Source organism: Semicossyphus pulcher, unplaced genomic scaffold (genome assembly GCF_022749685.1).
Source record: "Semicossyphus pulcher isolate SPU_LCO1_2020_fin unplaced genomic scaffold, fSemPul1.0.p SCAF_5, whole genome shotgun sequence".
Lineage (NCBI taxonomy): Eukaryota > Metazoa > Chordata > Actinopteri > Labriformes > Labridae > Semicossyphus > Semicossyphus pulcher.
In genome coordinates this window covers 8,666,751-8,683,732 of record NW_027211726.1, presented here as the reverse complement: position 1 = coordinate 8,683,732, position 16,982 = coordinate 8,666,751, and the positions used below count along the sequence as shown (strand labels likewise).

Genomic DNA, 16,982 nt, shown 5'->3' with positions numbered 1-16,982 from the left:
TATTTACATACTTAATACATTAAGCAATGCAAATTGTTCCACTAATGTTTATGTCAAAACGTTTTTTAAAAATAACTCGCATTCTTTCTGACCGTTGGGTCCCAAACGGCTTCCATCTCACGGAGTCACCCAGTAGCCGTTGACGGCTCTTTAGGTGACGGATCGAGTCCTGTATCACAATTTTCTTTTCACCTTTTCATTTATTTTTTTGGATAAAAAAGAAAAGGAGTGCAAGTAAGCAGAATACCTTTATTACCTATAATACTCGTTTCTCCGTTAGTGGCATCTTACTTGCAAAGACCTTGTGTGTTTGATATGCAGAAGGATAACGTTGCTTAGCTAGCTGGGTCACTTGCTAGAAAGCTACGTGATAGCATAGCTAACCTCATTCTGCGATACAACCTCGAGACAAGTCGGGACAAGACCAGGTCAGTGGCCCGAAAATTTAGCATGTTTTATGCAAACACCGACTATCAAACTATTGTTTAAATATAAATAATAGCGATAATCGTTGGATACAGTATTAGCTTACCCGAAAGGATGTTTTGTGAAGGGACAATGTTGTTTTTTCGGGAAAGGCACAGTGTCTTGGTTGTTGTGACTAGCTAGCTAATGTCTAGCTCTTTAGCCTAGCTTGACAAAGTGGTTTGCTAGCGTCTGTCACATCAAAGGATTTAATAGTAGTTGTGTGAATGACCAGACACAAATGTATTTTCTAATGATTCAGGTTCGTTTGTTGTTAAAACATTTTAAAAACGTTTGGTTGCTAACGTTTTAAGACTGTGTTAGCGGATAAACGTTAGCGCAGGATGTTTGCCTGTAATATATACCGATGCTTGTCGACTAGCTTTCACTACAAATGTTAGTTTACGTTGGAGAAAACTGCTATTCATTAATGTGAATTGTTTTTAAATGTTTTAAATAGCTTCGTTTACGTTGTCTGTTTCTTTAAATAGTAGCTGTGTGATGGCAGGTTGGCTTCTTGCGAGCTTTGATACCCAGCCGGTCTATGTTAACGTTAATATGCACGGGGCCTGTATCCACCGCCATTTTGTTTTGTTCTCCTAATAAAATGCTTTTTTTATGCGTTGTTCTGTCTCTTCTACGGACGGTAGATGAGCAACATCGTTTGATGAAAACCCCCAATAGCGATTGTAGTGTGTGGTCAAAACGTAGCACCTCGCAGAGTTCAAGAGCAATAGGCTAATGTTACCGCAAGGTGTTGAAAATGCATTATGAAACATCAACGCAGTCCCCCTCCCAACGCGAACACTGGGCCCCGTGTTAGCCAGCTAACGTTAGTTAGCTCTAAATTAAAGGTATATTATGCTTCGGCAGGTAGTGGTTAAAGCATTGGGTGACAATTGTTGTTGACACTGTTGTAAATTAATTGACTATGCCCTCAGATGGTCATTTAGGTGTATGTTGTCAGGTTATCGTTAGCTTTAGCTTTACAAGGCCTCTTTGTGGTATACGTTGCTGCAGTTATAGCTTGGTAGCGTAGCTGCTGGCCCCTGTTAATCCCCATACAACATGCAGTTGACCAGCCATCCCACGACCTAATTTTCTAATCTCATCTGGCTGTTGAGGCACGGTGCAGCGCTGCTGCTCAGTATTCTGTGAAAACGTTTGTTGTTTTCTGTATTTATTTTCATCTGTGTGTATTGTAGACGTTTGCCACCATAAGGATTACCTGGGCGCAGTAGAAGGCATTTTGCTTTATATTTAAGTCTTGTAGCATTGTTTTGATTGCTGTTTGGTATACATCCCTGTTGGAATTTGCTATTATTGTTCCATTTGCACCACTGTTGTTCATCATATTGCTGGTATGAGTCTTGTTGCATTCAGGTGGACTTGTTATTCAGGTATACAGAAGGCTGTTAGAGCTTTCATGGCTGGAGATTCCAGGAACTTCACCTGTCAGTTATCAAAATACAGATGAACCAGTGATGTGAGGTTGACTTAAGTCTTTGTTTATCTCTACAATTGTTCTTCTGTCCATGGACTGTTTGGATTGCCTCGCATCATTTCTCCACTTAATACAATGCATGTGAATGCAATAACTAATGATTGTGGCATAATAACTTTAGATTTGCTCTCAGTAATTGTTCCTAATAGGACTTGGGTAGAGTGGGGCAGCATTTGAACCTGCTGGAGACAGCCAAATCATTCTGAACTAGACAGATGTCAGCGCAGTGTGTTTTATTGATGTGCAGTAAAATGAGTTTAAGCTAAAAGCCCAGCTGTTTCCATGGAGCCAACCCTGTCTCAAGGCAAGGCACAGAGGAATATAATTTATAATGTGTTGCCATAGAAACCGTGGTTCAGCTTTTTCCCTTTCTTTTATAGTGTTCCCCATCAGGTGTTCAGTCATGCACTGTAATATGCCTTCTCACATTAAACTGTACATGTGCTGGCATAATGCTGAATATGCTATACATACTGATAAGAAGAATGCCTTTGTTGTCCCAGTACTGAACCACCTGTCTACCACCTAAAAACACTCAGAACCATAGTTTATTCAGAGGGAGCTGCACAAATATCGGTGCAACTGCAACAAACACCCTTACACGCCACATTAAGAATAATGCCATCAGGTCAGTTCAGCAGTAAGGAAACAGTGTGAGCAACATGGTCTGTAGTCTATGGGACAAATATATCTGTGAGTTTGTGTAACAATGGGTCATCCCCAAAGAACAAAATGCCCTTTTGATCATCACCTTCTGAGATTAAAATAACTATTGTACTTTGATATATTTATTTGTTTCAATGTGACATGCTCTGGCATTATTGTGGAACATACACTCTCTGCGGTGCAAAAAAGCACCGATTTCAGATTTAAGGAAAAGCATAATAAATATATGTAACACACAATATGCAACGTTAAACTGCTGAAATTTTTATTAAATATTTTTTTCATGTGTGGTTTGGCTGATGAAAAAATTCATATTTGTTTTTGTCAAATATAGTTGTAGTAACTTTAAGTTACCGAGATAATTGGGTTTGTTTGTCTATTATAATATTGGTTGTGTCCTAGGTCATTCACTTATTCACAACTCCCTACTTATTATCTACGGAGTTTATCAGCAAAATGAGAAAAATATTTCGGTCATTTTCTCTGCACTGTTAATTATGTCATTGCTGTTTTTTATTCTTTCTGCACAATGCATACATATATATGTAGTGCTTTGTTTCCACTCATCCCTTTTTGCACTTTTCACAGTGCACTGACATGGCAAACTCACTATATGGTGGACTACATGGTGAAAACTCTAACTATTGTTATTTTGGTGTAGAGTCAGCACATTGTTGAACATCATTTTAAGCTTAGTTGTTTTGCTGGAAGGTTGCTGAACTGTTAAATATTGAATTGCAGAGTTAGTCTTAAACAAAAAGGAGGGTATTGTTTAAAGTATCCTGGCATTAAATAGCCTATCCTTTTTGTAGCTTTTTTTTGCCTAGAAAACTCAGAGGAAATATTTTTCTGTGAGGCACAGGGCGTGACGTCAGACGGTTACACAGCACAAAAGTGACCGACAGGAGTATACTCCACTGACAATGGGAACAGAGACAATTGGCATCTATAAGCGTCTTCCCAGGTCTGAAAAACGTGCGTCAACGCGCTAAATTTAGATGGGAAAGGGGTATATGTGTCAAATAAAAGTGAGGCCATACCTGATTAGCAGCAGAATATATGTGTAGTCTTAATACTAAAATGTTTGTATGTTTCCCACAAACAAGCAGAGTTTCTAAAAGATTGTCTGGCAAGTTATCACCTTTCACAGAAACTACCTGTTTTGTGATTCTTTTGTTCCTATGGTTAACATATTGTCTGCACTGTTCTACTGCACAATACTGCGATTGCTTAAATATACTATACGCCTAGTAGAGTCATGATTATCCCATCTTTGAATCAGTCATGCTAGACCACAGGAAATCTGGTTTGTGAGACAGAGTGTTTTGCTAGTTGTTTTGAGTGCATGCTTGTACATTCAGCACTTTTACTCTCACTTTCTGTGTAAACCTGGTGTCAAATCTCTCTCTCTCTCTCTCTGTCTCTGCCTTCCTCTCTCTCTATCCCCCAGTCTCAGGGCTCACCATACTCAATGAGCGGACAGCGCAATGTCAGAGCGCTCTGGGCAAACTGCAAAGGGGAAGGAAGGCAAAACCAAGTATGCGTCTCTCAACCTGTTTGATACATACAAAGGAAAGAGCCTTGAAACACAAAAGCCTGTTGGTGAGTATTTTTTTTTCTGTTGTGTCCAAGGGAAGCTGTCATTGTCACAACATACTTTACATCCAGTCTTATGCGTCTTCTTCTCTAGTCTCAGGGTATTAGTTTCTGAAATTGTTTGCCTGTCCTGTTTAAATTCTGCCAGATTGCTTTGTTTTGCCACTGAGGATGTGCTGCTTGTTTTCTAAGTGATCAGACCTCGCCTAAAGGAACAGATCTGCAACGTCACAGTTGGATTTACCCGTTGTTGTTGATGTTGTTGTTGTGATTAAAAATGTCTGGCTGGGCTTTTTTGTCTCCCGACGCCAAGTACTGCAACTTTGATGCTTCAGCCTGCTCTCTCCCTAATAGCTCTGGTGCTCATTTCCAATACTGCAAGTGGATGATGTGCTGCATTTCTAAACTGTCTGCCAACTTGGTTTTGCTGATGCTGTTTATATTATTTAGGGATATTTACTACCCTTATTTAGAGGCCTTTACTCCTGCCTCACAGAGAATAAACATTGTCTATCAAAATGTGTCACATCTCTAGCCATATAGGAGGAAATCCTTCATGTCCTGGAGGGTGAGTAGCGTGTCAGCTGAGCCCCGGAGCCACTCAGCCTGACCCAAGACAGAGGCTTGCTTGTGGACGCTGTTTGACTTCTACGCTGAGTCCCCAGTCTATGTTTTATTCAGAAGCTTCCCACTAGATCTGAGCAGCTGTCCTCGTTTTGCAAACTACAGACTTCCCCTTCCTACATAGTGAAGCCATGCACTGCTGTGGTTTTTCCTGAGCCTCAAGGCAACAAATGAGGGATTGATATTCAGCGTAGCTTCACTTTTCAGAACCGGAAGGCTTTTCCATGCTTCTGTGAGCATCAATATCCTGATACTTCTCCATGAACTGTAATTGAAGCGGGTTTGCTGAAGGTTTTAATAACCTCTTGAAGCATTTTCTCTAATCCATATTCATCCGAACCATCAGCCTGAAACTACTAAGCCTCTAGCGGTGTTGGTTGTTCTGCATCCTAATCGCATATCTGGCAAAGTAAGCAGCAAAAGCCGACCCTGTCATCGACTCCTCCTTGCCCCCAGTAGATTTAATTGGTGTCAGGTTTCAGTGGTCCATCTGTGCTAATGACCTCCTTTCTCTTTCCCATATCAGTTCCCCCCCGCCATGGCCTGCAGTCTCTTGGTAAAGTTGCCTCCGCACGGCGTATGCCACCCCCTGCCAGCCTGCCCAGTCTGAAGGCAGAGAACAAAGGCAACGATCCCAACGTCTCGCTCGTTCCCAAAGACGGCACAGGATGGGCAAGCAAACAGGAACAAGCAGACCCAAAGAGGTAGCTAGCCTTTAGCACCAAACTTTTTTTTTGGTTTGCTACAATACGTAGTCTAAACTGAAGCAACCTCATCACTCCCATTTTTGACTTTTTGTCTTCTTTTCAGTACCGATGCATTGTCAGCACCGCAGCCGGAATCGCAGCAGCCTGTGGCTTCACCGACACCTGCACCGACCCGCCCGAGAACCCCGCCAGCTTCAGAGGTACAGACAGACACAGTTACGTAAACAAACTTTTTATTCTCACTAAATCATTTGCATGGAGATTTTTAATGGCAACCGTTGGCATGTATAACATTGTATTTTTGTGTGGGTGCGTCCAGACTCTGGTCCCAGCTTCAACCCAGGCCGTAGGGGCAAGGTCCTGGGCACAGGCCAGTGTTACACATGGAACACAAGGGGATGGTGAGTTTTCCTTTTTGTTTATCTCTCATCATGCATTTCTCCGGAGTAAGAAAACCATCTGAAAAACCACTCTGCCCTTGTCTCACCTCCCTGCAGGTGGAAAGGGATCAAACCTACCGTCGCCATTCTCTCGCGAGGAATTTCCCACCCTGCAGGCGGCTGGCGACCAGGACAAAGCTGGCAAGGAACAGGGCACTGCAGATCAGTGGTATGGGCCCGGACCAAGCCTCCGCCCCCAGAGTGAGTAATAATGATGCACTGGTCATTTAGTTTAATCTGTGTTGGTGTGAAAAATTATCTCACAAGCTTGTTTTTAAGAGTTGATTAAAAAAAAAACTGTGCAAAGAGAGCTTTATTCCCATTGACCTTGTATTGTTCAAATACACAATAACAGTGTAATAGATGAATATGTATTATTTTCTTTATACTTCTCGGTGTTCAGTTTCTGCCCACACCAATTTTTATTAAAGTCAGACATTTATCATCTTGAATTTTTTTTGATTAAGTACTCCAGACACGTGTCCTACTTAAGAGGATGTGATATCATTCCTACTTTATGGCTTTGTGTCTCTGATCTTATTCCATTAAAGCCCATAAACCAAAGTGACCGCTTTGACCCCTCTCTGTTTATTCTGTCCCCAGACGTTACAAGTTGGCGGGACGGTGGGGGCCGAGCCCTGGCGCCCACCCTGTCTGGGGAGGGGGCAGCGGAGGGTGGCACTGGTGGGGTTCTGGTGATGGATGGGGCTGCTGGGGTCCCTCCACCAAACCCTCAGTCCCACGGGCCACCTAGAAACCCTCCCGCAGGCAGCCCTGCCTTGCCGCTGCCCCAGCCCCCTGTGGGGCCTGGGTTCCCCCAATACAGAGGGATCATGCCTCCCTTCGTAAGTTTTCTCTTGCTTTTCTCTGTTTGAACACAGGCAAATATTTTAGCATTTGTTTTCAATAAACATTGTTTTAGCTACTTTTGTTTTGCATTGTATTTACAGACGCAACTTAAACATGTGTGCAGATAGCATCATTTGCTATTGCTGCTCTTTCTTTTCCCTTCAATTTTAATGGTCGTCTTCCTCCCTGATAATAAATCATTTGTGTCTGAACCTCATCCATCTATCTTTTAGATGTATCCTCCCTACTTGCCCTTCCCGGCCCCTTATGGCCCTCAGGGGCCGTACAGGTACCCCGCACCTGGGGAAGGGCCACCTCCAAGGTATTTAATTTCCCTTATCAGTTATAAAGCTAGTTTTGTGCTAATTTATGGCAAGAAAATAGTTTTTTTAGTTAATGTAAAATTCACTTTGGTGGTTCACAATTATTTAACATATCTTTTTCTTACTCGTCCTCTCCCCTCTTTCAGGTTCTCTCGTGGGCAGGGTGGTCCTGACAGCAGGCCTCAGGGTGGCCCACGTGAGGCAGGTGGAGAGGTGGTGAAGCGTCCCTCTATCCTAAAGCAGGATGACCTGAAGGAGCTAGACGAACTGGACCACGACGGAGACGAGGGCTGGGCAGGTAACAAAAAACAACAATTTACTGATATAAAACTAATATGTAGTGTACATACTGTACATAGGGTTGGCTGATAAGGGGGCAGATCAGAATGTGATGGAACATGAGTGCTTCGCATTGTGGAAAAATGACATATATCTCATGATAAATGCACTGGAACACAAAACTAGAGTTTTGATGGAAGTGGACGAAGTAAGAAATGTCCTGAAACGCAGATTTTTTTAAAAGAACTTTGTCTTCCAATAAACTTTGACATTCAGTTATTAAATGTATCGTATCTTTGTTAAGCGCTTATGCTGCTTAATTATTAAGGGGGCGATGACAGAGTGGAAGAGGGAGAGGTTAATGCCATAAAGCCATGCAGATATTTCTGAAAGTCATATTTCTGGCTGACCCGAGCAGATGTGTTCCAGTCACATCAATCAGCTCTGATGTGGTAAAGGGGGAGTTTTATCAAAGTGAATGATGATTCATTAATTTTCTGATGTTTGATTTATTTATTTTCTGTAACAGGGGCTCATGAGGAGATTGATTACTCCGCCAAGTTGAAGTTCAGTGATGATGAAGGAGAGGAGGAAGGGGAGGAAGAGAGAACTGAGAGCAACAATGACCTGCGGTATGTGAGAAAGTAGATTACATGTGTGATAACCTTACAGTTTTTGTTCACTAAAATGTGCCTGCGCTGGACAGACTGGTTTTAGATTATGTGCTTGTTTTTGCTGTCCTCAGTGAACAGCAGAGGTCCCAGGATGCCCCCCCTGCAACCTCTCGCTCTCGAGCCTCGGACAGCGGTGGAGACACCCGCCGCACCCCTCCTGCTAATGCTGACAACGTCCCCCAAACCCCCTCCAGCAAGCCAGGATGGGCCGAGGAGGGAGGCAGTGGCTGGGGGGGTCAAGGAGCGCCACCCAACTACCAGGTAGCAGCATGCTGAACTTCAGCAATAAGGTGTAGCCCAGACCAGCCGAACTCCAAACTCTTCTGCGAAAAGTTGTAAAGTCCTAATTTACAACAAAGGACATATGCACTGTTAAGAGGGGGAGGGATGTAGTGTGTGTGTGTCTTTTTGTCAGCGTAGATAATTGTGGTGGAGCATGGCTAACTGTGTCTGCCTGTATACAGGGGCGCAGGCCTGGATTGGGTGGTCCCCGGGAGCAGCCCTCCCCCCCACCAGGGCCGCTCCTTGGACAAGGGCCTTACTCCTTTTACCGACAGGTAGACATCCGGAAAGGGCCTCATAGACGAATCATTTCTATCATTATCTCATCCACCGCCCACGGGTCGAATGAAAAGTCATCCTTAGTTTTAATTTCGGGTTCTGTCTCTTGAGTTTTATCACAGTTGAGAGTTGATGTTATCATTCGTAAAACATTTCCCCAACAACATTCCCGTGATGTCATCTGTAGAGTTGAAAACTGCATATAAGATCATCACATATTATTTAACTCTTCAGGAACGGCCCCACAACCAGGTTGCCTCCCTCAGTCAGGGGAAACCTGTTCCTGCCCAGCCAGCAGCAGGAGGCCCTACTCCTCCTCCCCAGCCAGGCCTGCTGGTCCCTGGGGCCCAGGGAGAAGATGAGGATGAGACTTGGCGTCAGCGCAGGAAGCAGTCCTCCATTGAGGTCTCTGCTGCTGTGGAGCGAGCCCGTCGGCGCCGTGAGGAGGAAGAGCGCAGGATGGAGGAGGAGAGACGCGCAGCCTGCGCCGAGAAGCTAAAGAGGCTGGACGAGAAGCAGCAACAGCAGCAAGGCAGCAGCGGAGGAGGTAGTGGCAGTAAAACCCCCAGCCTTGATGGAAACTCTGCAGCTGCCACAGCAGGCAGTCCTAGTCCATCTATTTCAGCCTCCTCTCCAAACATCAGCCAGCCCCCATCCCCTTGTGTCGACCCTGACGAGCCTCCACTGCTGGCTGTCCAACCAGGGCCTAGTCCTGGGGTTGGTGACCGACCACGAGCAAACAGCAACAGCAGCTATGACTCCACTGCAGGTAAGTTATTTTCAGGTACAGTGTTGTCTGGTCTGAAAAATGTAGATGTGATTTTATTTTTTGACACCTGCTGTGTTTTTAACAAGGTAGTTGCAATAATGCTTCTTGTATTTGGCCCCTTATTGAACCTCACAACCTGCTTTTTTGGTTCAGATGCCCAACAGTGCTCCCAGCCCGCTATGTCACAGCCACAGCAGCCCACGCTGGATGTGCCGCTACCAGGAGAGAGTAAAGAAGAGTCAATGGGCAGCCCTCACATTCGTGCAGGTAGTGGAGGTGAAAGAGGAGTCGACCCAGTGAAAATTGAGAATATCGGAGGGGGAACAGGTCGTCAAGCAGGTGGTCCTCCTGGCCAGGGTTACTCCAAGTACCAGAAGTCTCTTCCACCTCGATTCCAGAGGCAGCAGCAGGTAAAGAATTTGTTCTTTTTAAGTACAGATATTTGCAAAAAAGTAGCTATAAATTTGGCCGCAGATGCTGACTTGGCTTTACAGAAATATCTATTCCAAAAGTACCTGGGTTTTAAGTTTTCTGATTGACATTTATTGTCTATAGGAGCAACTCCTGAAGCAGCAGCAGCAGTGGCAGCAGCAGCAGCAACAACAGCAGCAGCAGCAGCACAGCCAGGCAGCACAAAGCCAGCTGTCCCCTCAGCCCCAGGCTCCACAGGGTCCTTCACCGGGTTCAACACCACAGCCTGGGCCTGGGCCCAAGCAGGGTGGACCCCTGTATCAACCCAGCAATATGGTTCGACCTCCACCACTGCCAATAAACTTCGACCCTCGTTGGATGATGATGCCCTACATGGACCCCCGCATGATGCAGGGCCGCCCACCACCAATGGACTATTACTCAGCCGGCATGCACCCATCAGGTGAGTGGCTGTGATGTTATCTCTGAGATCTGATGGAACACACATGGAAAGCTCAGTGGTTGAGTAACTAAACAATATTAGAGATTTTCTTAACATTTCTTTATTACCACAGGGCTTATTGGCCGTGAGCGGTCTGATTCAGGGGGATCTGGTTCAGACCCCTTTGACAGGCAGCAGCAGCAGCAGCAGCAGCAGCAACAGCAACAGCAACAGCAGCAGCAGCAGCAGCAGCAGCAGCATCCTGGGCACCCTCACCGGGGGACCCCTCCTATGGATCCTAAGCTTGCTTGGGGGCCAGAGGTATTCCCTGGCGGAGGGGAGGGCCGTGGGCTAACATCCCCCCTAAGGCAGAAGCAAGGATTGGAGGAAGATGATGGGACTAAGGGACCCAGGTATGGATACACATGTTGATTTTGATTCAGTTTATGCAATGTAATTAATAAATATATTTTTGAATATATAAGGCTAAGCCCTAAAGTTTGAAAAAAGCCTTGAATATTTCTAGATTAATCCCTAGTTTTGTATTTTTTGACTTCTTTTTCTTAGAAGCGACACTCCTCCACACCGTATGCGAGAGGGTGGACTGGGACCCATCCAGCAGCCCGGCTCCAGCTCCGGGACATCCAACCAGACTCCACCTCCAGTTGGCACTCAAGTTGGGAGCCAGGGAAGTGGACACCATCCTCATCACTACATGAGTGGGCGGGGCAACTACAGCAACTTCCCCGACCAGGGTGCGAGGATGCTCCCACACCAACAGCAGCAGAGGGCGGGTGAGAGGGGAAACCAGCCGCATAGCTTCACCCACCAAGATGAAGGACCTCCCCGAGGATCTCAGCAAGGCCAGATATGGGGAGCCCCTCACCCTCATTACGATCGCAATGGCCGTGCAGATCTCCCCCCTGTTGAGGGCAATTCTCACCACCACCATCATCACGGCCACCACCCTCAACAGCCTCATTTCCATCTCCACCCCCACAAGCCAGAGAACAGCCGCGATAGGGCGGTTGAGGCCACTGCTAAGAAGACAGACTCCTCTCCTCCTATCCACCAGCCTTCTCTCTCATCGTCCTGCTCTTCTTCTTCCTCCTCTTCTGCCAGAGAAGACGGAAGTGTTAAAGTCGCCCTGCATCATCACCAATCCCAGAGAGAGAGTGAAGCTAGTGTCGGGCACACTGTTGGTGAAAGAGGTAACAGTGGTAGTGCTGGCGGTAGCAGCCACGTAAAACAGGAGAAAACTGGCCAGGCATACGCTTCCCTTTCCTCCGGGACCTCTGGTCCACCTTCCTCTCAACATGGCAGTCATACTCATCCTCAACAGCAGCATCACCATCATAAATCAAACCAAAGAGGCGGGCGGGAGCACAAGACGGAGACCCAGTGGGGCCCAAGACCTGGCAGCAGCCATGTGGTTGGGGGGTCCTCTCATGGTCGGAGGGCCAATAATGCAGGAGGGGGGAACAACTCTCGTGGAGGGGAGGACTCCTCCAACCCTCAATCGGACCACAAACCCTCCAACCATGCAGGAGGGGGCAATGCCAACAAGAGGGCCGGCCCGATTAAGAAGCCAGTGCTGAAAGAGATGAAGAAAGATGGAGGGGAAATTGATGGAGGAGAAAAAACAAGTGTTGGTTTTGTGAAAGATAAGGAGCAAGATGGCGGCCAAACCACCTCCACGAAGCAGGAAGCCTCCTCTGTCTCCCAGAACACTGCAGCTCCATCTAAAGATGAGCCCGCCCAGACAGCCAAACCCAGGAATGGAGGCAAAGAACGATCTGCAGGAGGAGGAGGTGGTGGGGGCTCTGGTAGAGGGCCAAAAGATATAGACAACACTTCCTCAGGATTTCCAGGTTCCTCCTCTAGAAGGGAAAGGGACCGATCCTTTGAGAGAGGAAGTGGCCCCTCGCACCATCATGGAGTCCCCCCAAAAGGCGGCAGAGCCACTCGTGGACGAGGAGGAGAGTTCTATGGCCGTGGCCGTGGTTACCGTGGCACCTATACGGCAGCTGCTGGGCCCACAGGTGGAGGTCGAGGAAGAATGGGTGGCAGGAGTGGCAGAGATTATCGGTCATCTGTTGCAGGTGGCCACCACCATGAGTCCAAGGGCGAGGGGGGCGGTGGCAGACATGGCCAGGATCGTTCCCAGCATAACCCTGCCAGGGCGAGGAACCGAAGCGAAACCCGCAGTGAGGGTTCGGAGTATGAGGAAATCCCCAAGAGAAGGAGGGAGAGGGGTTCAGAGACTGGCAGTGAGAGTGGTGCGAGTGACCTTGGTCAGTCAGACAAGGATGACAACCAGAAACCCAACGCCAAGAATGGCTCAAACACCACTGGCAGCTCCAACATGTCATCTGCACCACCCAGAGGCTCCCAAGCTCGGGTATTCACCCCTAGGGGTGTGCCCTCTAGGAGAGGCAGGGGTGGCGGTGGTGGAGGAGGAAACATCTACAGAAGTAGTGGCAATGTTGGAGGACAACCTGGGGGACACAGAGGAGTTGGACCTAACTCCGCCTCTCACAGTGGGAACTCTAAGGCATCGACCTCAGCCCGAAAGCAGCATGGCCCGTCACAAACATCTGGTCCCAAAGACTTGAGCAGGGGAGGAAATGGAGGAGAGAAGAAAGACAAGATAGCCGATGCTCAAAGTCAAGCTCAAAGTCAGGGGTCTATTCCCCCTCAGCCGCCATTGCCCGCCACAGCTCCTGCCACTTCCACTGAAAATGGAGTAGTTGCGACCCAGCAAGCTTCAACCAACCCTACATCAAACTCTGGAGGGCCAAATGCGCTCCCTCTTCCCACCAACCGTGGGTTCCCTCCCGCTGGGTTTGAGCGACCACCTAGACGTCGTCGTCATGGGCGTTCCCAGCATCAGCAGGACAAGCCACCTCGCTTCCGGAGACTGAAGGAGCGAGAGAATGCCGCACGAATCAACGGAGGAGTTGGGGTCATCGGGGGAGGAAGGCCTTCCTCTCCTTCCCTGAATTCAGTTCAGGACAGTAATGGAGCCCCCGTCTCTGCTCCCATGACAGGCAACGCCCAAAATGCTAACCACAATACCACAGTTACAAACAACAATAGCAGTGGTGGCCAGCATCTCAGCAATGCAAACAGCCACCACCATCACCACTACAACCAGGGCGGCACTGGGCCGCCCCATCCCCAGCACCACCACAGCCACGGAGCAAAGTCCCCCGACTTTACCAACCAGAATTCAGACCAGGCCAATGAGGAGTGGGAGACCGCCTCGGAGAGCAGCGACTTTACAGAGTTCAGAGACAGGGAAGGCGGAGGAGGGAAGTCGTATTCTTCACACCATCCCCATCACATGGGAAGGGGAGGAGGAGGGGGTGGTGGCGGCGGAGGCGTGGTTGAGCGCGAGATCACGGGCAAAGAGCCTTCAGCTAATAAAAGAAGCTTCTCCAGCCAGCGTCCTGGCATGGAGCGACAGAATCGGCGGGTCAACGCCGGAGGAGCTGGAGGCGGAGGGGGAGGAAGAGGCCCAAGAGGTCCACCCGGTGGGGGCTCTGGTGGGCCCGGCAATGGAGGTGGAGGCAATCGCGGTGACAAGCGTGGCAACTGGCCCTCCCCAAAAAATAGGAAGTGATGGGATATTTCATAACATTTCAGATGACCGCCACCTACATTAAAACTACCCTATTCCATCTTAATCCCTTTTTGATAATATTTTCATTGCTTATCTGTTGGCATCCCTAAACATATTAGTGTATTGTACAGTATATGGAGATGGTATTCACATTCACATTAGCGCCCCACCCCTACCCAAGTCACCTCCTTCCCCTTGCATCCATCTATCTACCGTCCGTTATTGTAAATTTCTCCGTTTGTTCCGTCTTGCTCTCCGTTCAGTTGTCCCCCCCCCCCCCCGCCCTCTCCCCCCTTACCTTCCCCCCTCAAAATCTCACCCCAGTTGGATTTGACAAGCATGTGGTTCTGCAACGGAGGTGCACGTGGTTTTGACAGAAGACATTTACACAGAGCTCCACACACACTCACATTTACAAGCACAAATATGACATCTCTTCAAACACATGGAACACATGCAGTCATGTGGGCGCAAATTGAAAACGTGGGATTAATTGGCGAAAAAATGTTTGGATTGGGCTAATTTTTATATGTATGTACCTGTGTATATTTCTACCACACTTTGGCCTTGGGTGGTATACAGTAGTGCAGTTCTGCATTACTTCCCTCGCAAAGGGAAAGAGTGCAGCTTCATCTTTTAACAAGAACAATGTAACATAAAATGTTTCGTTTCTCTTTGTCTTTTTTTTTTTTTTTTTGGGCCTCATGTCAGTTTAGTTTCAGCCTCTGGGAAATGTTAGGGGTGTGTTTTTTTTTTTTTTTTTCTAAAGTCAGGTCATTAAAATACCTTTTTACTAAATTCCCCAATTCTGCTGACTTTTTGGTCTCCTGCAAAGTATGTCTGATTACTGTGATGAAATCCATTGAAGTACTACTGCTCAGTGCTCACTTACCTACACTTCCATTGATTTGTCTTTAATATCAATGTTTCTGCTGCTTATTCAGGTAGACGGTGTTACTTTTTTTTTTTTCTTCCATGTTTTTGACCTGCTCTTACATTGCGTTAGCTTTTAAGTTGGTCCTTTTTTTTTTAAAGAAATAAAGGCTTTTTCAGCCTCATCATAGTATCCTTTCTCACCTTACCCCCAAGGATAATAGTCGTACTCGCTCATTAATCACTTTTGTTCACCCCATGACGACTATATTGATAGCTTGATGGCTTTATTTCAACAACTCCGACACACTCTTTCCCTCCTTCAAGGTGAAATACCTATTAATCTTGTACAGGGGGGAAATGTAGGTCATGATGGAATAATGAAAAAAAAGTTTGCTTCGTTAGGTGATTGAATATGTTCTAATAAGCACTCCTTGTAGTAGAAAATATCTGCTCTTTTTTTTCTTTTGTGTTTATGTTTTGGCCAGGTTACATGTGATGCAACAGGACAGGTACTCTGTCTGGGCCCAGAGTACAGAGCTAGGCTGAGTATTGTACTGTGACACACCTTTCTTTTCTGTCTGTGCTCTCGTGGAGACCCCTCACACCTTGAAGGACTACTACCAAGAGTTTTGTGTCTGAGGAAGTATTTTTCAAAGTGTGTTTTTTTTTTGGGATGGATGGCGGTTTTCAGAACATGGTGGCGACCAAGTAGCCCACACAAATTGAATTCAGGACACTGCTGAAAGGGGTGACAAAAAGAGTCACCGCCTCGGCTGAACACACGGTTTTCACGAATCTGCTCGCAACAAATAATGCCGACCTGGAGTGTTGAGGAAATGTTGGATTGATGTAGGATTACACTTGTAAAACATAGTTTGTATCATACATAAAAAGACATAAAAATGGCACAGAGCTTGAAAAAAAAAAAAAAAATGACCGAAGACGACATCCAGTGCGAACTAAATCGATTTAAACATCTGCATCAATTCTGTCACTGCTGTAAGTTGGGGTTTGTTTGTTTACTGACAACAGTTTGAAGATCTTCTCTGGGATGTTGTGCGTAGGGCATTTAAGATTTGTGTATGAGCGTGCGTGCTTGTGTGTGCGTGTGTGTGTGCGTTTTCTGGTGTCTGTGTAATAACTCGGGGAAGGGGTGGGGACCAGAGGGTTTAACATGAATGGCAAGCACTTTTTCTGCCTTGTTTGCCCACACTGATTTAACCAGTATCATTAAGACAATTCTACTGTTTCTTAAATACATCCACTTATATACATTCAGCTGTGTGTATATGTTCATCATCCAAATGAGGAACATGCAGTGGAGAAATTCACCATTTTTTTTGTGTGTGTGATTTAAGAATACATTCTTCAACAGGCAAATGAAGTTGGACATACTTTATTTTTCACTATGACTTCTTCTAAGCATGAACACACACCCATGGGTGCAGCTTGCCTTGCCTGTTACTGGTTTATACATTGATAGCTGTACTCTTAACACTGGCTCAAAGAGTCCTTCATCCCTCCTTAACTCTTAATGTTGATGTGCGCATTATTTTATGTACCCATGTTAAAAAAAGAAAACAAAAGTAGTGTATTCCAGAAAAATTACTCAAAGATTGTACTATGTTTCCAGCATTACCAAGGTACCTGGAGTGGTTCAAACTGTTTTTAGCATTTATGGTTTTATTAATGGAACCGTAATATACACACATGTATGTATATTGGTATGTATCTAAGTTTTGTCTACCCCAACTTACATTCCCACAAACAAATGTTGCCATTTTTAGTTCAAGGGAGCAATGTACAAGCAGAGAAGTGTCTTATTATAATAAAGTTATACAGAGAAGGCAAAGTTAAATAAACTACTTTTGATTTAATGGAAAATGTCATCGCCGTGTCTCGTTCTTTTCTGGGAGTTGAAGTGGATTTTTTTTTTTTTTTTGAACAAGCATATGTGTAACTGATCATGATGGTTTGCTTACTGTAGTTCTGTCAGTAAACTATACCAGTAAGCTAGCTTTAGGCAGCCATAATGTGAATACATTTACGTGAACTAATTGCTTTCTTTTGCCAATGAAGGATTGTTATGTAACTTGAAAGACGAGAATGTCCCTGTCTTTCTCTGTTCTCTTAAACAGCCTCACGACTGATTCCTGTCTTATTACTGAAGA

The 16,982-nt window shown here is 46.0% G+C and overlaps 1 protein-coding gene across 5 annotated transcripts; it reads left to right on the top strand.

Annotated features, from left to right (window-relative positions):
- Positions 1-143: 143 nt before the first annotated feature.
- On the top strand, positions 144-16,695 carry prrc2a (proline-rich coiled-coil 2A). 5 transcript variants are annotated; one of them, XM_069680955.1, is made up of 17 exons: positions 144-234; positions 4,086-4,237; positions 5,382-5,559; positions 5,666-5,777; positions 5,882-5,963; positions 6,060-6,203; positions 6,606-6,847; positions 7,085-7,173; positions 7,321-7,472; positions 7,983-8,085; positions 8,199-8,388; positions 8,592-8,684; positions 8,923-9,457; positions 9,611-9,867; positions 10,013-10,331; positions 10,444-10,723; positions 10,878-16,695. In XM_069680955.1, the coding sequence occupies exons 2-17, from the start codon at positions 4,123-4,125 to the stop codon at positions 13,933-13,935; spliced, it is 5,949 nt and encodes a 1,982-aa protein (XP_069537056.1). In that variant the 5' UTR covers positions 144-234; positions 4,086-4,122; the 3' UTR covers positions 13,936-16,695. The 5 variants fall into 5 exon arrangements, with proteins under 5 accessions (XP_069537056.1, XP_069537057.1, XP_069537055.1 ...); XM_069680956.1 differs by lacking the exon at positions 144-234 and adding an exon at positions 339-428 and having other exon boundaries at positions 5,666-5,762; XM_069680954.1 differs by lacking the exon at positions 144-234 and adding an exon at positions 339-428.
- Positions 16,696-16,982: the final 287 nt, after the last annotated feature.